The sequence below is a fragment of the Podarcis cretensis genome (assembly GCF_951804945.1).
Source record: "Podarcis cretensis genome assembly, chromosome: 11".
NCBI lineage: Eukaryota > Metazoa > Chordata > Lepidosauria > Squamata > Lacertidae > Podarcis > Podarcis cretensis.
In genome coordinates this window covers 41,643,547-41,660,184 of record NC_137180.1, presented here as the reverse complement: position 1 = coordinate 41,660,184, position 16,638 = coordinate 41,643,547, and the positions used below count along the sequence as shown (strand labels likewise).

At 44.4% G+C, this 16,638-nt stretch overlaps 1 protein-coding gene across 3 annotated transcripts in view; it reads right to left on the bottom strand.

The window, feature by feature from the left end:
- PDE4D (phosphodiesterase 4D) overlaps positions 1–16,638 on the bottom strand; it is a 645,912-nt gene that overhangs the window by 423,919 nt on the left and 205,355 nt on the right. Inside the window, exon 1 of one of the 3 annotated variants that reach the window (XM_079995474.1) lies at positions 7,911–8,661. The exons of the other annotated variants lie outside the window; for them this stretch is intronic. Within the exon in view, the coding sequence (XP_079851600.1) occupies positions 7,911–8,335 (425 nt within the window). The 5' untranslated portion in view covers positions 8,336–8,661. Of the gene's footprint in view, positions 1–7,910; positions 8,662–16,638 lie in introns of those variants that run through there. 3 annotated transcript variants of the gene reach the window in all.

Genomic DNA, 16,638 nt, shown 5'->3' with positions numbered 1-16,638 from the left:
CCCAATTATTCCCTTTGCTTCAAAGCAATTTTTACTCATGTGCATATTTATTTAAATCTAATTAAGTGGTTAATCAACTAAAACACACATAATTGATCAATTAGGCTTCCTTTAAATGGGTGGCAATGGTAGTTATTAAAATATAGGTGACCTTGTTCAAAGCAGATATAAGAGGAATTTCAAAATAAACAAAATACGCAGGGTGCATCATGGTTATAGAAGTCGTCCATTGCATCAAACAAATATAGGCCCAGTTCTCACATGACATTAAACCAAAACAAACTTGGTGTGAGCATGCAGGTTCTCAGAGGAGCTTATGGCCACCATGTAGGTTCTCAGCATGGTCCTCCTGGTCTCATGCTGGTTGGGGCTAAGCCACAGAGGACCTTGGAAGAATGCAGAGGTCTTGATCTCTGGGCGGCCATGTGTTCACTTGGGAACCTTTCTCAACTTGAGGGGTACACTGCCTTCTTGGGGCCACATGCCAGTGGGTGCATGGAGCAACTATTATTTTTGCATATGGCAGGCTAGTTTCTCCACACACTCACACACCCCTCTCTATCCCCCACTCAGGTAAGTAAGAGTCATTATCAGAGTTCAATTATACATTCTAGCCAGGCAAAACCACTCAAGGAGAGTGCATACCAATGCTGGAACATGAGGAGAGTCCCTAAAAACTCTGCTCCCATTCACATAAAAACTGAAGTCTAGGCTCTCCCTAAGCATACAGTTGATGAGTTGTAAATTACAAGAGAACCAGTTAATCTCAGATGGAGGTAGCTGAAGATAGAAAGTTATTTCTGAGTAAGCATTCTGAGATGAGGTTGGGTTAGGCTAGATAAAGGGCAGGCAGGGAGATAGACTAATGAGCGCAGGAGGCTTCTAAAGCAGTACATTACAAGGCGCTGTGTCACTGGTTCCTGGCCCAGAGCTCCTGCTACCAGCTATCTTCTGCATCCCAGACACCTGCTTGGATTTCACTCAAAAGCAGCAGGCACCTGGCTTCATTCATTCAGGCAGTCAGTCAGTCAATTAATATAGTGCCTTTTAGCAAGGGGTGGGGGGAGTCCCTCCCAAGGCAACTTACAGAAACGGAAAAACAAGCCCAATGATGTAGATACAACTGAAGCAATCCTAAAACTCAAAGAGGAAACGTAAGCATCCAACAGCCAGCATGTACAGCACACATTAATAAAACTATGAACAAAGTAGAAAAGCTGTTAAGGATGTTCCCAAAGCCATATGTATATCTAAGGTAGGAGTGCCTCCAGAAATGTGGGGTTGCCACTGAGAAGGTGGCAATCTGATAGACCTTGATGTTGGGCTAGAAAGCAGGACCTTCAAGGCTAGTTTGGGGGACTTGGGAGGGTCATAATAGATGCAGGCAATCCTTCAGATAACCTGATCCAAACCAATTCAAGGCTTCAGGGAGTATTGGTGTAATATGATCAGTAAGCTTGAACTTGCCCCCTCCCACAAGCATTCTGGCAGCTACATTGTGTACCAGTTTAAGTTTCTGAATAGTTTTTAAAGGCAGCCGTATGTAGGACTACAGTATTCCAGTCTTGGTGACATATGCTTATAGTTCCCTCTTTGAGTCAGCAGATTTGGTAGCACAGGGAGTAGAGAATCTGGCAGCCAAGACTGCTCCATTTCAGACCCATGTACATAGGTGATGTCACCTAAGTTTGTGTCCCGAACCTGTGCCAGTAACAATGGTAAAAATATGGAAAAGCAACTGTAAACCATTAGAGCTTCTGGAGATATTTACAGCAAGTTTCCACCAGAAAAGCAATAGAGAGACAAGGAGAAACAGGAGAAACAAACAGTGAAGCAAGTCCTTTCTTGTTCCCTTAGAAATAGATGCTACAATACTATACAATACAATAGACACTACAGAAACTATACTACAAGAAAACTAATTCAATCAATAGGGCCACCAAGGCTACAATCAGTAGACATTTCCTTGGAACTCATTCAACTCAATGGGATTAATTTCTGAATAAACACACAGAGGATTGGGCCACACAGTTATCTAGACCAGTGTTTCCCAACCTTGTGCCTCCAGCTGTTTTTGGACTACAATTCCCATCATCCCTTGTCACTGGTCTTGCTAGTCAGGGATGATGGGAGTTGTAGTTCAAAAACAGCTGGAGGCACAAGGTTGGGAAACACTGATCTAGACCACAAACAGAATCAAGTGGACTCCCTGTTTGTTTAATGGATTATTACACTGCCATCCGCACTGCCGTCAGTAGAGAATACGCTTGAGCAAACATATTTATGCTGATCTAATCTTTGTATGCCACTTTCGTTCCTTGGGAATTCTAGCAAGAAGCAAAGCTTACCGGTAAGTCCTTTCATCAGCATTTCTACCTTGCCTTAATGCTTGTGCCAAAGAAAAGCATTATTCTTTACCTTGGTGGTTCTTGTAAACATGGAAGATTTTGAACATTTTACTGGTGGAAATGGGTCATAGGAAGGAGATGGACAAGCCAACTAACAAATGTTTGTTATTAGGAAACTTGCAACTATCAATGTAGTTTGTAGGTGGAGCCAGAGCCAGTGATACGTGCAGCCAACTAATTATAGGTTTGTTCCCATCTTTCTTCCTGCTGAGTTCTACAAGGGCAAAACTGAGACCGAGGAGGACAAAGTTTGCAGCCAGCTTAACTGGTTGTAAAAAGGTAGGCAGGTGGGGGCTGGTCATGGGTAAACTCAGGTTGGTGAGGAAGTGCCCTGTCATCCTTAATGGACATGCCCCTCCCCCCGCCCACCAACACTGGTAGTTGAAATCCAACAGCATCTCAAAGGCACCACGTTGGCTATCACTGCCCTAAAGAATACTCCTGCTCTGTGCAGGCATCCTTCTGGCTCATTCCTTTGCTTCTCCTTCCAAGTCCTGAGCCTCATACCAGTATCATACCTGAGCATTATACCTAAGTGGTTAAACGATGAGCAGAGAAGGAATTGCTTTAGAAAATCAGCACTCCTCTGCACTGCTAACGAAGTGGGCTCTTAGATCTGAGTCAAACACAGGACTTCTTTACAGGAAAAATATACCCATTTTCTTCCCACATTATTTTTGTTCTGCTGTGATCACGAAGGTCTGACCAAAATGTTATTAAAACCAAGTATTCTTTCTTAAGTAAACCGTGAATTTAAGACATCAAGCCCATCAAAAGGGCCTGAGTTATTTGACACCTCCCACATTGTAACAGAATTCTAAGTCTGGCGTGTAAAATAAATGAAGAATTCAAATGCATAGTGGTTTGGTTTTTCTCAGAAGCATGTAAAACAGTGCAAAATCTACTGGGTTTATTTCCAAATATGAGTGCAATTGGATTACAGCTTATGTATTCATTTTATTTAGCCCATTACAAAATCCTATCTAATCTTTATCCCTTATTTTCTTCACAAGAGTTTAGGTCAATGCATGTTATTTCCCCCCTTTTATTCTGACAACAGCCCTGTAGTGTAGGTTAGGCTGAGAGAGAGTGACTGGCCCAAGGTTCCCCTTCCCCCCGCCCCATATACTTTGTAACTGAGCAGAGATTTGAATCTATTTCTCACTGATCTAGGCCCTGTTTCACAGTAAGCACTGTACCACGTTGACTCCCATAATCATGGAATAACTTCAGCTGCTTTAACTGCAGTAGATAGAGGTTCAGCATAATGCAAATGCTTGTTTGGATCCAGAGAGTCCCTGAGTAGAGTTCTACTCATGGAAATCTCCTGCTGGGGGGCTGGGAGATAGATTTTCCCCAATGTCCCCTACAGCCTCTGCACCCTTGCAAATCTGCTCTTGAAGGTTTGAGGACCCTCTAGAACAGCATCTGAGTTGGCTGGGGCAGGAGGCTGAAGGGGAATCGCTGAATTGTTTCCCCTTTCACAAGCAAGAGCCTCTCTGCTGGATAAAAACGCTTGCAGAGCATGAAAGGACTACTTTGGAGCCAGGTTGTGTCTTCATATATCTGACTAAAATGGCCAGTGCTTGAATTACCGGGGGGGGGGGGGAGAGCTACTGTTTTTACAAATCTATGGGGCACCATCATTTGGCCAAAATTGGGGAAATGTGGAAAGGCAGGCTTTGTAGATTTCAGTAAGTCCCCAGTCACACAGAGACATCCTGTTGCTTTGTATATGTTTAGGACTGAAAGTAATCTGCCCACAGAATGCACACTCTTCAATGCCAGTTCTACCCAAGGCTAAATTGCAATTATATATTTTGCAATCTACATGCATCCTGTTACAAATGGATGTGTTTTAGCATAGCCACTTAAGTTTCATGAGTGAGAAAATAAGAGACAAGAGGAGATTAATCTGCTAGTTCAAGATGGTATGCCAGTGAAGCAGAATCAGAAACAGACCTATAGCCATTGCATTCCGATCCTGGTAACCTCTAGCCTGTAGACTGCAGTCCACCTGTAGCAACGTTGTCTCTCTGGGTGCAGGGCACATGCCAAGCACATTTATTTAGTCAAGACATTCCATTTAATGACAAGGAGCTCCCATGAAGTGATCTTGGTTCTTGTTTGTGATGAAAACAAATTAAAGCATTTGAGGTTCAACATTTTTTCTCCTTACAGATAGGTAGCCGTGTTGGTCTGTCATAGTCAAAACAAAAAATTTTTTTCCTTCCAGTAGCACCTTAAAGACCAACTAAGTTAGTTCTTTGTATGAGCTTTCGTGTGCATGCACACTTCTTCAGATATCTGAAGAAGTGTGCATGCACACGAAAGCTCATACCAAGAACTAACTTAGTTGGTCTTTAAGGTGCTACTGGAAGGAAATTTTTTTTTAAAATTTTTTCTCCTTGTCATCACATGCATTAAGATGTTGCCATTTAATTTGCTTCAGATTTCAACATTTTTGGCTTTTACTTTCCGTGTCTTTGCAGAATGCTTTTGTGCAGGAATGAACTTTCTGCAAACAGGTGGAGACAATTCCACAGACAACTTCATCTTAAATTGTTCTATAAGGTTGTTTCACACTTTTCTCAGAAACAAACCAATATTTTCCACCACCTTAACTCAGTTCTTATGGTGTAGCCAAACTAAGTTATCTGACAAGTATACGAGTATGATACTCAAGTTTTCAAACACTTGTTTGCAACAGTCGCACTTGGATTTTTTAAGGTGTACACTTAAATCATAGCTGCGCTCTTCAAAATGTGTGGAAGGCTCCATTTGACCTCAAAATAACTCATAACCAGTTTTCCCCCTCGCTATTATATGCATAATGAATGCTTGTCTCACCTGAGTGATTAAAGTCATCAGCATATAGCATTTTTTCAAGACCTATATAATCTACGTCGTTTCTATAGGTCACTATATACAGAGTGTGGGTGTGGTTGTTCTTTTACGAATTTATAGCAAAACAAACAACCATTTTAATTTATGCTACTCAACAGCTTGTCCTGACGGACATAAAAAAGTGAACAATATTCTGATCATTTCTGCAAATGATCATACAACTTTAAAAAAGTAAGGTATTTTATTAAAGGTTATAAATTATACTAAAAATATAAAAAAATACAAAGCACCTTGACTCGTAAGAAACTTCTAAATATGCCTTTGCTGGTTGAAATCTGAAGAAGTCCAAATGCTGTGTGTTTTAAATTATTTTTTAAAATGTCTCAGTTTTGGAGAAAAGCTTTGTGTAATTTATAGAGTGTCTTGAATGCGTGAGTACATTTTACATTTCAAAGTTAGGAGTATTGCCTTTGAAATGTGTTTTCCATAAATATCAATTCATTTTTATACACAACAAACATTATTTTACAAAGTTGGTGAAAGATGGAGCCGTAAAGGAAGATGAAGTCAATGACACACACTGGCTAACACACCTGCAGCCCTAATTTGGAAAAGGGACTGAGTTCTAAAACTCCAACAAGACAAAAGAAACAGTAAATATCAACATTTTAATTTATTACGCTGTCATTAACTGGAGGATTAATACCTGCAGAAAATACTGAGCACTTGGTTTAAGAGCCAATATGGATTATTCTTGAAAGCACTGTGTCACAAGCTTTCCACAATTAATCTTCTTTTGTCCCCAGAAGGTTTAAACTCCATGTAATTATAATTCTAATAAAAGCATTTATTTATTTCAGAATGATCCTATGCACACAGATTTCCAAGTAAGAGAGAGGCTCAGAGAGTTCAGCAGGGCTTACTCCTAGGTGAGTGTGCACTAAGCAGTGTGCCTAATCTCAGCATTTAGACTTTGTTAAGTCTCTCTCTGAGTTTTTCCACCAGACACCCTCACCCACTACAGATCACACTAGTGATGTGGATATGAAATTACAGTTTGGGGGAGGAGGGAAATAACAGCAACATGATATCACTAATGCTAATAACCACAAGGACTGGATTCTTTGCATCACTGAATGTTTCATCTTAAAAACGACTGTAGCAACGTAGAAAGAGAGTGCTAGGGAATTGCCTTATCCAAGCGATGCTTCCCCCTTTACCAGAGGGGCACAATGACACCACCATGAACAAGGTCACGAGTTTGTAGCAGAGATGTGTGCGGCGTGCGATGCAATTTGAAATGTCAACTCTGGTATTTGTGCCTCCCGTGCAGAGTGCTGTAAGAGCACGTTAACCCAGATTATATATAAATCAAGGCAGCTACCCCAATGAAAAATTAATATCCCATTTCCCTCATTCTACTGCTCTGTAATGTACACTCTAGAAAATGGCATGGACCTGCTTACTGCAAACAAAGTCAGAGATCATAAATGGAGCTGTTGTCGCCTGCCAGTAGCAGCTCTCCTGCTGACTGATTGCAAGAGGAAGTTGTTCTTAAACAGTGATGTCACTCTGTGATCTGTCAGTCACCATGTAATAGCAGCAACAACAACACAACCTATAGTTCACTCCATAGGAAGCAATTCAGCGGCCCTTTCCCTGCTTCAGATCTCTTTCTGGAAATCAATTAACTGCATCTAATCAAGGGTCAATTTATGAAGCTCTCCCACCAAATTAACCGCCAATAATTTGATACCATGTGTGGGAGTGCAGAACTGTGCCTCTCCGTCCCTTTCAGACCCCTCTGAAATCCCAGAGGACTCACTGTAATAAAAAGCAGGTTATCCTTGAAATGTTTTCATAAAGTGATGCGTGCATATGAAGCGGTTGAGGGGACTGGAGGGAAGATGGAGAAGGATAGATGGATCCTTTGCTGTGGACTTGCTCACAGCACCAGATACCAGGGGAGTATTACTACACAGTTCCACCTCAAATCACCCACGTGCTTGGTTCCTGAGTCTTTTAAAAGATACTTGCCTTACTTGCAAGGCAAGGGGAAACTAGTTTGCTTGGATTCAACCCCGCTTACCTCTACCCCAGCCCCTTTTAGCCTGGGCCTACTATGAGCAAGAAAGATCTGGGGGTCAACAGACAACGTCAAAGGATTGCCCAGATCAACCAGACCCCTACCCTAATTCGCACCCAGTGCCCAAGCTAGTGCCCACTACTCCAAGCACCACATCCAGCCGCCCTCTTGTGCTTCATCTTCCGGTTCCCGGTGGCATCATTCCTCCCTCACTGCCTGCCTCCCAAATCCCCCCACCTCCCCCCAATGACCCCCTCGATACCACCCCCGTGCCCTCTCCCCCTACGGCCCTGTCAATTACCCCTGGCTTCCCGTCTCTCCCATGCTTGCACCCGCCCCATGCTCCCTTTCTATTGACCCGCGACCCTTAAAGCTCCCCTCCCCTGGGGGGATACTCCCCCCCACAAACACCCAACGCCCTCTCTACAACTTAACGCCCCCCCCCCGCGCGCTCCGTCCAAGGATCCTCCTCCCTTCTTCCCTCACCTGTCGGAAGGGGTGGGATGGAGGAGGGTGGCTGAAATGACCCTGGGCGCGCAGAGCCCCTTCCCCGCGCCCCTCCCGCGTACCGTCTGAAGCCCTGGAAGGACGAGGGCCAGGACATCCTGGATTTCTTCAGGCCGGGCCGGTGGCCGGTCTCCAGGGCGAAGGACGCGCGGTCCATGGCGCGGCTGTACAGGTAGCGCTCCGTGTCCGAATAGCCCCGGTGCCTCACTCTGCCGCCGCCGCTGCCCCCGACGACGCGACCCCGGGCGGCTGTAGGGAGAGGAGGGGCGGGCGGCGGCGGCGGCAGCGGCGCGGGCGGCGGCGGCGGGCACTGGGGCGCCTGCGGCTGGTGCACGAGGAAGTGGTGCTGCTGGCGGAGCTGGTAGCGGCAGTGGTGCTCGTGGCGCCACAAATGCTTGGGCGCCGCCGGGCTCCCGTCGCCGGGGCCGCCGCCGCCGCCGGGCTCCGCCGCTTCGACCAGGCTGGGGCGGCTCTCCTCAGCCTCCATGCTGGGGCCGCCGCCGCCGCCGCCAACGGGGCAAAAGGCGAACAGAAGCGCCGCGCACCCGCTGTCCTTGCCGCTTGCCGAGCTGCAGACGCGCTCCTTCGCTGATCGCCGGGCGCGCTCGCTAAGCAACGGCGGCGGGGCTGCCTGCCTGCGCGCCTGCCCTCGCCTCGCCTCGCCTCGCCTCGCCTGCTCAAGCCCGCCTTGCGCCACTACCGGGCTGCTGCTGCTGCTGCTGCTGCTGCTGAAAAGTTGGACAGCTCCCTGCGCCGGCTGCTGCCAGGCGGCGGGGAAAGGCACTCCCTCGGCGTCTGCTCGCCAACTCGGCCGCTAGGAGACGACGTTGCCTGGCCTTAGGGCTGCCACTTGCCCAAGGGGCGGAGGCGGCGGCCGCCTGCGCGAACCCAGAGCCCCGGAGGAGGAAGGCAGAGCAGCGCCCGGCTGCAGCCAGGGAAAGCAGCCGCCGACGCCGCCGTAGCAGCCGGCATAGACCGGAGTGGGCGCCTGGGGCTGAGCAGCGTGGACGCGCGGCGGCCGAGACTGCTGCGCTGACCTAAGCGGAGTTTTCCTCCAGCTCCATCGCCTCCAATCGCGTCTCCTCCGCCTCTGCGAGCTCCCGGGAGAGGGGCTTCTCGCTGCCTTTCTGCGCTCGCCTCCCCGAGGCTCCCATTCGGTCACTTCTCGTTTTTAGACAGACCCACCCCGCTCTCTCGCTCTCTCTCTCCCCCCCCCCCCTTAAGAAGTCACTTTGGGTGGCAAAGTTGCACAAAGTCGACGTCGCTGCGAAAGGGAGTCTGGGTTTAAGAAGGGGGGTGTGGAGAAACAGGGAGCCGAAAGCTGCCCCATTTCCTCTTTTGCCTATCCATATATTTGGGGAACTATTTCTCTCTGTGTGTCTTTTTGCAATCGAAACGGGGAGGGAGGCAGAGGTCCTTCGTGCACCAGCGTTCTCCAAAGTGCTCCACTTAAGGCTTGAAATATTAAGCTGCTCCTCTCCCCCAGCCCTTCCTCTCCCCGCCTTTCTCTAAGTACTCCTGGCTGCGAATTAACACCGCGGAGCTTTAATTATAACGCGTTCTGCGTCTTCCGTTACGAATAAAGGATAGGTCAAGTTCTTCCATTATTATGAACCACCAGTTTCAGGAGTTTGTGAATGCCGGGGGAAATGCCTTTGAGCAGCTGATTCTCTGTGCGTGACAAAAATAAATAAAAAAAATGATTCCACTGTTTAAAAACAGACCCGGCTAATCAAAGTGGATTTTATTTTAAGCAGTAAAATGCTACTATTCTAAAATAAACTCATAGTACTAGGCGAGAGAGGTCTCCTTTAGGGAGCAGCAGCTGTGAATACTCTTCTCTGTGTTTCAGATTACCTGCGATGAGAGCATCTAGATCCCAGGTTATTATGAGGGATAGGAACAAGATCAACACAAAAGCGTCTGAAATGCCCTGTTTTTCTTGTCTGTCTCTAAAAACAAACAAACCTAAACAAAAAACAAAAAACCTCTCATAAACTTGAATCTGTCCAAATAATAGATTTGACCCTAAATGTGAATTTGTGTCTCCGGCTCAGGAAGGCATTCAGACAGATGATTAAACCAGTTCATGCAATGATTACATCCACATAAACCAAGGCAAATAGATATTGCACAGAAGAAGAGTTTTGCTGAACCTGACCAAAGACTCATCTAGACCAGCCTAGGGTAGTCTTCACCAATGATGTTTTGGACCACCACTTCCATTAGCCCCAGCATGTAGAAAGTACTACCATATTTGAAAGTGGATCTATTTCACTTTCAAATAGACGGGCACTTCACTATTAGAGGGTTACTGAGGTGAGCCTGCCATCTTTATTTTTCACAAATGTGCTCCAGTCAAGTGACCCCATGCTTTGCACACAGCTGGAATGCTACCCTAATGTTTTGGTTCTGTGCCCAGAAAATGCTAAAATCTTCATACCCTGCATCTGGGGCTTCATGCATGTTTTTCAAGAGACATAACAAGATATGAAGTCTTAGAGCTTTGCAAATGAATTAAAAATTAGGAAGTCACTGGTCCAGATGGCACCCACCCAAGCTTTGTTAAATAACTCAAATATAAAATTCCTGATCTTCCCAATGAAAATATGCAACTTGTCCCTAAACTTGGCCTTTTTCCTAGACAACTGGAAATTAGCCAATACAATGCCAGTTTCTGGTTTTTTTAACTGCATGCAGAAGGATCAAGAAAAATATAGGGCAACCGCTTAGCATCTGAATAAAGTGGTGAACAGCATTATTACAGATAGAATTATTAAGCATATAGAAGAACAAGTTTTCTGAGGAAGACACAGCATGACTTCTGGAAAAGGAAGTCCTGCCTCACCAGCCTTTTGGAGTTCCTTTAAAGTGTCATCAAGTATGTGGATGGGGTAATTTGGTAAACAAGAGATGGGAAGTATTTTTGGCCTGGTACACCAGGTTGCTTTATTATTATTATTATTATTATTATTATTATTATTATTAAATTAATTAATTAAATGTATATACTGCCCTTCATCAAAAGATCTCAGGGTGGTTCAGAGAATAAAATACAAGATAAAACACAAGTAAATACTTGGATCACAGCCATTCCAGCAGGGTTGAACTGACTGCCCAACAGAAGATGAGCAGTTACTTCAACTCTACTCATCTACAGGGATTGTCTACACCAGGGTTTCCCAAACTTGGGTCTCCTGATCACTGGTCCTGCTAGTTAGGGATGATGGGAGTTGTAGTCCAAAAATAGCTAGAGACCCAAGTTTGGGAAACCTTGGTATACATGATCAAGCTCTTCATGGGATGCTCAGTTGTGCAGCCAATCTACATGCATCCCTATCTGCCCCTCACCTGATACCAGGTGTAGAGTAGCCATGGTTGGAGGAAATGGCCTCGTGGGCCAAAGTAGGACATGTGATGGGCCAACTTTGGACCACAGGGTAGAGCTTCCCAACCGCCATCAGCAAGGGTTCCTGAGAAACTTAACACATGGAATCAGAAGGCACAAGTAATTGATTAAACAAGAGGAAGCAGAGAATAGGAATCAATGAAAAATTCTTGAAATAGAGGGAAGTAAGCCATGGGGTCCCCCTGAGACTTTACATAGTATTCAGTGCTGTTTAACTTGTTCATAAGTGATCCAGAGTTAGTGATGACCATCATGGTAACCAAATTTATGGATAATACCCAGTTATTCTAGAAATGGAAAACTCAGGCAGACTTGGAGTGCCACTCCAAGTGGTGGATGGGCAACAAGAAGTGGAACATGGCTCAGGGTAAATAAATGCAAAGTAATCACACAACGGCAGAGAATTCAAAGTTCACATATACATTGATGAAATCTGAGCTCGTGGATTAACCCAGGAAAGAGATGTTGAGGCTGATGGTTCAATGAAAACACCAGCCTAGTATATGGCAACTGAGAAAGAGACAAAACCCACACTGGGGAATAGTACTGAAAATTCAGCTTCCAGTATTGCAATGCCTTTCTACAAACCTATTGTGCAGCCACATTTTGAATACTGTGCACAGTATCCCCCCTCCATCTCAAAAAGAGTATTGTAGGAATGGAAAAGGTGCAGGAAAGGCTAACTAAAATTAACAGAGGCTATGACAAAAGGTGGGCAGGCGGAATGGGAGGAGCAGTTATCAGGTGGGAACACCCATGGCAGGGCCACCCACTCCCTGAGCCAACAGATGCAGTCAGTACCAGTGCAATCCTATGCAGCTTTACTAAAAAGTAAATCTTGCTGTGTTCAATGAGGCTTACTCTCAGCTAAGTTTGGACAGACTTTCAGCCTAGATCAATGCAGTGGCGTAGCATGGGTTGTCAGCACCCGGGGCAAGGCAAGTAATTTGCGCCCCTAACCCATGGATTTTAGCACTCGAGTGTGAGCACCCCCCCCCAGATGTTGCACCCGGTGCGGCTGGCCCCCCCTGCACCCCCCACGCTACGCCACTGGATCAACGTCCTTGAATTTTCCAATACACTTTCAATGGACCTCATTTTGCTAAGGAATTGAATGAGTTCTTGAATGGCATTGACTAAGGCCTAGTTCCTACTAAACCACAAAGTGTGGTTGATGTTTTCTTATGGTTGCTTCCTACACCTCTCTGGTAGCATCAGATTGGAGGAACTACATCAGAGGGATAGGATCATATGGGAAGAACTAAATTGTTTCTAATGCTGATGTAATTCCTCCAATGCCCTGCCCTTCCATATTGTTCTTCTATTCCTGTGTTACCTGAGTGGGAGTACAATGGGACACAGCTCCAGGAAAGTGGCAGCCACACTGCTCTGGTAATGTGGGATCTAAATCTTAGCCAGTCTTTATATAATGAGCTCTCTAAAGTCTATGCTATATTTATTGAAAACTTCAGACAAACCAGCTCTGTATTTTGCAGTTGCACAGTTTTCACACAGTATCTGGTTTACGGCAGCAGCATCCTTCTTCTGAAAGTGGAAAAATAATTCAGCAGATAATTGCTACAGAAATACACTGGAAACATGAATGAATAAACAGAAGAAAGCAAGGCTTTTAAATCATGGAGGCCTGATTAAGAATAAAAGATGCAGATACATTTGAAAACCACATGTCGTAAGAGAGAGAGGACAGTGTTACCAAAGCAGACAAATACTGCAGCATAAATTTAAATAAAGCATTTATCGTCCATTTCAAACGAAGGGACAATGTAAGATAAGGCTAACATTAATTTGTCAACTTCAACATGCTTTCTGAAGTCATATACAGTGGTAGGGAGAGAAAAATTAACACTGAAGAGTCTCTGAATGTCCTACATGATTACACAATTTACAGACCAATCCTACGCATGCATGCTTGGAAATAAAACTCACTGACTTTAATGGGACTTTCTCCCAAGTAAATGTGCTATTGAAACCCCATTCGCTTTTCCTCTAGTCAGTTGCTTAGTGATAAAATCAAAACATGTGATTTAAAGAGAGCTAACCTTTTCCCCATGACATTTTTTTCTGATTTAGGCTGCAATCCTATGCACATTTACCAGGGAGTAATTCTCACTGATCACAATGGGATTTACTTCTGAGTAAATACATTGGGCTTGTGCTGCAAATTACCCTGTTCCCAAAAGCTTTTACTTGCCCCATTAGAGAAAACTTATGTGTATCCATACATTTTCCCCAATATGGAAAACAGCAGCTTTGGGAAAGGAAAGTAATGGGATCTTTCATCAGGAAAACAACATTGGAAAGAAGAGGCAAAGCTCTTCCCCCAAATGCAGTCTCAGCCCTAGGTCCCTCTTCTCCCACGGTTCTTTTATACAGAAGTGTGATAGATCACTTTTTCACATTAAAAACCCTACACATATTACAGCTTTTTCTTAGGCACAAATTTGTGTTAACCAGATGTGTCTCAGTTTCAAACTGTACAACATGTATGTGCTTTCTGAAATCCTTCACATTCTTTAATAATAATTCTTTAATCAATACATTCCCAGTTGAGAAGGATCACTTCAGATTGGAGAGACACAGAGGATCTGATAAAAGAAAACTACAGGATCAACCCAAGTTATATTAAAATATCTCCACAGAGAACAGCTGACAGAGAAAGTAATATGCAATGCCTTAAAATAGACCCAATTCAGCTAGTTCCACCAAAAGCCGTTCAATATTATTCCAGGGAAAGGCAAAATCTGCATCCTGGTCTAGATCAGAAGCCCTGTGCAATCCCGTACGCAATGCAAGTGAATTCATATGCTATGTGAGCCATGCAGCCTTTGCAGATTTCACATTTCCATAATGTATGTAGCAGAGATATTATACAAATAACACGCAAAAGATGCATGGCTATCTTCTTACACCTAATGGGCTGTATCTTATTTTTCTAACCAGCTGCCTCCTTTTTCCGTGCTGCAAATCAAAGTGCACTTGTAAACTCAGAGGCGCTTTCAAACCTACTTACAATGCTTCTTATGTAAGAAAAGAAAAAAGAATCAAAGGGGAAAACAAATGCTTTCTACAACAATACCAGTTTTGTTTACGTGCCCTGATCATTTTACAGGCCTACACAACTTGCAATCCATTAAGCAGAATGCAGCCAATATCTTTGTGTCTCTATGTCTTCATATGTCCCTATAAGCAGTGAGTCCTGCATTGCAGGGGGATGAACTAGATCAGGCATAGGCAAACTACGGCCCTCTAGATGTTTGGGACTACAATTCCCATCATCCCTGACCACTGGTCCTGTTAGCTAGGGATGATGGGAACTGTAGTCCCAAAATCTGGAGGGCCGGAGTTTGCCTATGCCTGGACTAGATGACCTTGGTGAACCTTCCAGCTCCACAATTCCTTGATTCTATATATCTTATAGACAAATTTGTGGAGGACAAGCCTATCACATGGCTACTGGCCATGATTGCTATGTTCCACCTCCACTGTTAGAGGCATCATGCCTCTGAATACCACTTGCTGGGAGTCACAGGTGTGGAGAGTACTGTTGTATTCATGTCCAGCTTGCAGGTTTGCACAGGCATCTGGTTGGCCACTGTGAGAATAGGATTCTGGACTAGATGGGCTACTGGCCTGATCCAGAAAGCTCATATTATTTTATGGTGGCTCAGCAGAGTTTGGAAAATTCATGTTTTGTGCCTGCCCACGACTGTAAGAGCAGATGTCAAGTGCCTGGAAGGCCATAGTACATGGCTGATAATAAAGATGACTGACTGTGATTTTTGCAATCTTAAGTTCAAGTTGCCCCCTTTCTGCATCAATTTGTGTTTTTTTTAAAAAAAATCCAGACGAAAATTCATACATGTTATGCACATTTCTAACAAAACACACTTCTATATGTTATCTCCATGGATATATTTTCTGTGTATGCAATTTCCCTTAACATATGTGATTTTGTGCCATTTTTTGGCTGAAGAACTGCACTGAGTATCAAAGGCTGGCTATGTTTCAGTTTGCTCATTGTTCCAGGAAATAAAATTTGGTAGGTTCACATTAGCTTGCCAGATGAACACATCCCTCCCCCATTCCTGGGTAGTAAGACTACATTTGGCTTAGAGAATCATAAAGAGGGCGGCATCCTCACTTGGCACCTTGGACAGCTGCATTCATTACTGCAGGCAATCACTTTGGCCTGTTCCTATCCTCCATTTCATCTGCTGGCAGTAGCCAAGTCTGAGAAACTGTGGGAAAGTTGAAATGGTTGGTGGCAACCCAATCTCAGCTGTGAAAAAGACCACAGCTGTGGGTGGACACACTTATGGGGGGGCACCAGAATGCACTATCAGGACCCCACTCAAACCTGGAGCCAACCCTGTTCATAAGTTGTGTTGACTCTGCCTAATACAACTACAGTAGTGTTCACAGAAGATGGATTCTCCAGACTTTTTTTTTTAAATGGTAATCTGGATTTGAAACTGTTCATGTGTTTGTTTTCTGCATAGCATCAGTGTTCTCAGCTGAAAATGTTAGATGTGTCAAGCAAAAATAATTGTGGATCTCATTCATCAGACAAATTATTCGAATCTCATCGGTACCGCCCACTGGAGCAAAGCTGGAGTTGTGATAGCTTTCAAAGCAAGAGAAAAATGATTTGCATATTGTGTCTCAAGGACAAAAAGGCAGTGAAGGGGCAGGCAGAGGTGTGTGTGTGTGTGTGTGTGTGTGTGTGTGTGTGTGTAAGCAACACACGGATCAAACTGTTCATTGCAAAAAAGAATGGGATGATGACAAAAATAGCAGTTGTCAGAAGACACACAAAAGATTTGCTCCTCCCAAAACGTTTTGAATAGCACACTGTCTAAGGGGTCATAAAAATAGCTGAGGGGAAGGGGGTGTCTAAGTTTCCTTGATGAATAATTAGAGCCCCAGATGGCTGTCCTTCTTAATTGTAGTCAGGATGTGAAATTGTCTTTGGATTAATTTACACTTTCAAATCTGTCTTTGAAAGGCAATAGACAAAAATCATGAAAGCTGAAGTTCTGCTGACATTTCTAATACTAGTAGAACTCTCTATTACTGACGTCCTTCCTCCCATTCCTCCACACTCTATGCATCAGGGATGGGCAACTTCAGATGTTGCTGAACTTGGAAGTTCATGTTGAGAGCTGGAGTCCAAAAATACCTGTAGGGCAACTCTTTACCTGTGCCTGCTACACATAATGTTGTAGAGTGACTTGCCTAATCCTATATAAGTCCCAGTTTTATTTGAAGGAGTTATTTTCTCGTGGTCCCCAACACAGATTTGGAATGATGAATTTTTCATCTTGTTCCTTCCAGCGCCAGTCTATCCTTTTACATGCTAA